Source organism: Oreochromis aureus, linkage group 3 (assembly GCF_013358895.1).
Source record: "Oreochromis aureus strain Israel breed Guangdong linkage group 3, ZZ_aureus, whole genome shotgun sequence".
NCBI classification, from domain to species: domain Eukaryota; kingdom Metazoa; phylum Chordata; class Actinopteri; order Cichliformes; family Cichlidae; genus Oreochromis; species Oreochromis aureus.
The window spans coordinates 93,960,635-93,964,532 of record NC_052944.1 but is presented as its reverse complement, the minus strand read 5'-3'; the positions used below and the strand labels follow the sequence as shown (position 1 = coordinate 93,964,532).

Genomic DNA, 3,898 nt, shown 5'->3' with positions numbered 1-3,898 from the left:
ATTTTGCTGAAATGAGCAGAAGCTGCTTAGAATTGTGCTGATAAGAGGTGAAAAGGCTGAAAATTCAGCAAAAAAAGAGGTGAATCAGCAGAATTTCTGCTGAAAAGAGGTAAAGAAGCAGAACTTTGTGCTGAAAAGAGGTGAAGAAACTGAAATTTGTGCTTAAAAGTGCTAAAAAAGCTGAAGTTGATACTAGAGAAGTTGCTGAAATCATAAAAACATTGCACAATTGTAATAAATTAAATTTTTCCATAGATATATTTAACTGGCACACTTAAAATGTTTTCTAAAATTTTGCTCTCCAGTTTTATTCACTCTTTTTCTCACTCTCCGTCGCCTCACCAGACTTACCTTGTTTCCTCATTTATTTTCTCACCACTGATTGCCTTTGCAGTCTGTGCCTTCATTGAACACACCTGGCACACATTATACAAGGACTGCACTTATTTCCAGCTCATTCTGTGCAGCCCCTTTGCAGTTGAGGTGAGTTTGATTTGGTCTCCTGAGTTTTAACCTTTATGCTGAAGTTAGTGACTTACAATCTAACCAGTTTTCTTTTTGACAGTTTAGCAGATCACCTGTGTTTTCATTAAGTTAAGCTATCAGTAATAAGAATGAAATGAACCCACATAGACTTGTTTTCTGAAGTGTTTTGTAAAATATTTTCCAAAGGCAGTATTTGCTGTCAAAAAATAAGTTGCACAAAGAAAAGTGATGTTTTCTGTGGTTTTTGAAGAGGGAGTTGGACAGACTTTCATGTGTTGTAATATTTTTATGCATTTGATGATGCCTGATAAGGTTGAAGTTTTATAAAATATCCTTTCTTAATATAAAGATGGTAATTTGAGGGAAATACTGTAATGATTTGCGTGCTGTAGTTTTTGAGTAGGAACTTCAGAAATACACGTGGGGTGTAAGAAAGGGGAAGGCAATTCCAGGCCTTATGGGATGGTGTCCTGCAGGTTTTAGATGTGTCCTTGTGTCCATCACAGCTGATATCAATGGCTAAATTACCTCCTCAACATGTCTTGAAGTTCACCTAAGGCTCGGTAATAAACTAATCATTTGATTCAGGTGTGTTGACCCAGGGTCATATCTAAAATCTGCAGAGCACTGGCCCTTGAGGCCTGGAGTAGCCCACACCTGGTGTAAGACGCAAAGAGGTTTGTCTATATCAATATACAGAGACTACATGAAGGTAAAATGTTTCACTGTGATATCAGAAGTGTATCTAGCAGAAATGTATAAATCAGTTAATGTAATGTTGTTTTCTTTCTTTCAGAATGGCGTTGATGCAACTAATTAGTAACCGTCCAGAGACACCGTACTTCCGGCCACCACCCTTGCATGTCTGTGTGTTAAGAATTTGTGAACAGCCAAGGGTGATTACTTGGGATGTAAAGGAGGGAGTGGCAACATCTGTCACTAAAAAGTATAATAAAGTGGCAGCCATTTCTGATGGCAACACAGTTGTTAAGGTGACTTTTTATGAGGAGTTTGTGTCAAAAGTGCAGCAGGGCTTTTCGTACATTATGAAAGGGCATGAGCTAAGAGGGACAGCTCCCCCTTATGCTATTCCTATTAGTGCTTTGACACAATTCTTCAAGTCGTCTGCACTTTCTGTGGCACAAGAGCTTTTTTCCAAAGCAGAGGAGCTTTTGCATCCCCCGGCTCCTTTGATCGACCTGAAAATGAGCTCCACAAATGTGGGGCTTATAACAGTAGAGGGGGAGGTTGTGGAGGTAAGTGTTTGCGCTGTGATTCGAACTATTTCTGGTCTTTATACAGTCCATCTCCACAATGCTAACCTATATTTGTATTGGTGAGATTAGAATTAAAAGTTAGTACTGTATTCTGTAGTTGCTCACAACAATGGAATGATTATTTTATATACTTTGGTATAGTTTCCAGAGAAATGTTTATTGAGTTTAATGTGGCTAATAAACAGTTGCCATAGAAGAACATAAACAGAGTATTGAAGGAAGAAAGAGCCGTACACCAGATTTATACATTCACTGTAACTGACATGATATTTTAATGGACTTTTCAGTGTTTGGCCACCAGGAAAGTGCTGTCAGGGAAACAAGGAGTTCCCATCAAAAATTTGCAGCTAAAACAGGTAATGGTGCAACTGAAGTGTGATATTAAAAGTAGGAAAAGTAATGTCATATTTGAGATTGGTGGTAGCGGTATTGATTATATTGCGTTGTGGGCTTGAATTTGGTAGCGAGTGGCATTTTGTATTAGTTATGAACAGATGGTGTGTTCTATAATCTTTATGATTTCAGGATGGTTGTACCATGAGAGTGTGTTTGTGGAGGGAGGCGGCCATTCATCAGCTTCACGTGGGAGACCACATAAAGGTGTCCCATGTTAAGGTGAAGCAGTCAGCTTTTGGATTAGAGCTGCACAGTACGGTATTTACAAAGATTGAGGTATGAAGAAGCTATGTTTGTACCAAGAGCTAATAGCAATGTGATGTTTACGATGTTTAGTTTTATAAGTTTTGAAATATAAATGCATACTATCTTACAGTAGGTGAAAATATGACTGTGCATATAATTCTATAATATTGCAGATCTGTCTGTATAGCTCTATATTTGATATGTAGATATTTAGAAGTTTATCTATAGATAAAAATGTATTTAAGATGATGTAATGCGTTATGTGTAAACTGAGAATTTGGGGTGAAATGCTATATATGTGAAATATGGTTTATTATTATTATTATAATTATTATTATTTATTTATTTATTTATTTTTTTTTTTTTGAATGAAAGAAGGTAAAAGTTAAAATGGTTAGTAGTTGATTGTTTGTGTATTGACAGACAACTGAAGAGGAACGTGCACAAGTAAATGTCATCGGCGTTACCACCACCAACAGCTCCAACCAGCTAGAGGTACTCTTGGAGGGTGGAGAGAGCCTGTATATTGAAGCAGAGATGTGGCAGCCATTTGACAAAGACCTGGAAAAGGCCATGGTCTGTGTCAACATAAAAGTGAAAGGAAAGCATATTTCAGAGATGAAACAAAACTCAGCGTGAATAATTTGTTTGTGGTATAGAAAATGTTCATTATGTAAAAAGTTAAAAGGTTTCAAATGTTAGTGTTCATATGTCAAAAAAGTTGTAATAAAGAGTTGAAAAAGTATAAAACGGTGTTGTTAATGAAATTGCAACTTAAAAAGCATTGTTATTAGTTGTACTCCAGGCTGTTGGCAACAGCTCTCCATCTGAATTGTCAATATGGCTTCTTATTGTTAGGGTTTTTAACAATAGAGGAAAATGTTTTTAAAAAGAAAATACCATCAAAGTTTAGTATTCTATTTTGTAAGTATTAAATGGCCAGTTTCATGAAAAATGTGGTCCCTTATTTAAATAAGGGAAAAAATGTGTAGTATTTTAGTGTTACATTCATGCTGTTGTAATGCTTTGAACAAAAAGTTATATAAGGGCAAAATCATCAAGGCATAATATAGGAAATGAATGACAACCACATGTAGATTTTATGAAGGCCAGGATTTATGTATTACAGAAGTAACAGGAACAATCCCAAAATATCAGTTGGTGTACAATAATGAATTTCATGTCACATATTCTGACAGTCAGTGAATTTACTCAAAGAACATGAAAATACAAAACCTTTAACTTTCAAGCGTTTAAAACATCCATTTAGTGATGTGTAAAAATAGTAACAAAAGTACACTATTACATTAATGTAAAAACATTTACGAAAACAAGTGATACATTTAATAAAGTTGTTATGTAATAACAATGCTTTGGTGGTAATCGGGTAAAGTTTTCTGTCCAGAAAGCTTTGCATCACCTGACACAAATATAGAAATGGAAAATATGTTTGGGGAACATAAGAAAATGTGGTGAGATATTTCCAGTAAATA

The 3,898-nt window shown here is 35.5% G+C and overlaps 1 protein-coding gene across 1 annotated transcript; it reads left to right on the top strand.

Moving 5' to 3' along the window:
• Positions 1-474: 474 nt before the first annotated feature.
• Positions 475-3,131, top strand: LOC120438475. Its single transcript, XM_039608876.1, has 5 exons — positions 475-483; positions 1,283-1,742; positions 2,051-2,119; positions 2,289-2,435; positions 2,829-3,131. Exons 2-5 carry the CDS (start codon positions 1,284-1,286, stop codon positions 3,042-3,044), a joined length of 891 nt encoding a protein of 296 aa, XP_039464810.1. The 5' UTR covers positions 475-483; position 1,283; the 3' UTR covers positions 3,045-3,131.
• The last annotated feature ends 767 nt before the right edge of the window (positions 3,132-3,898 follow it).

Bases quoted from the DNA above. Each gene is read 5' to 3' on its own strand.
- LOC120438475 (XM_039608876.1), top strand. From the start codon at position 1,284: ATGGCGTTGATGCAACTAATTAGTAACCGTCCAGAGACACCGTACTTC. The intron at 1,743-2,050 runs GTAAGTGTTTGC...TGGACTTTTCAG, and splicing joins TAGAGGGGGAGGTTGTGGAG to TGTTTGGCCACCAGGAAAGT. The intron at 2,436-2,828 runs GTATGAAGAAGC...GTGTATTGACAG, and splicing joins CGGTATTTACAAAGATTGAG to ACAACTGAAGAGGAACGTGC.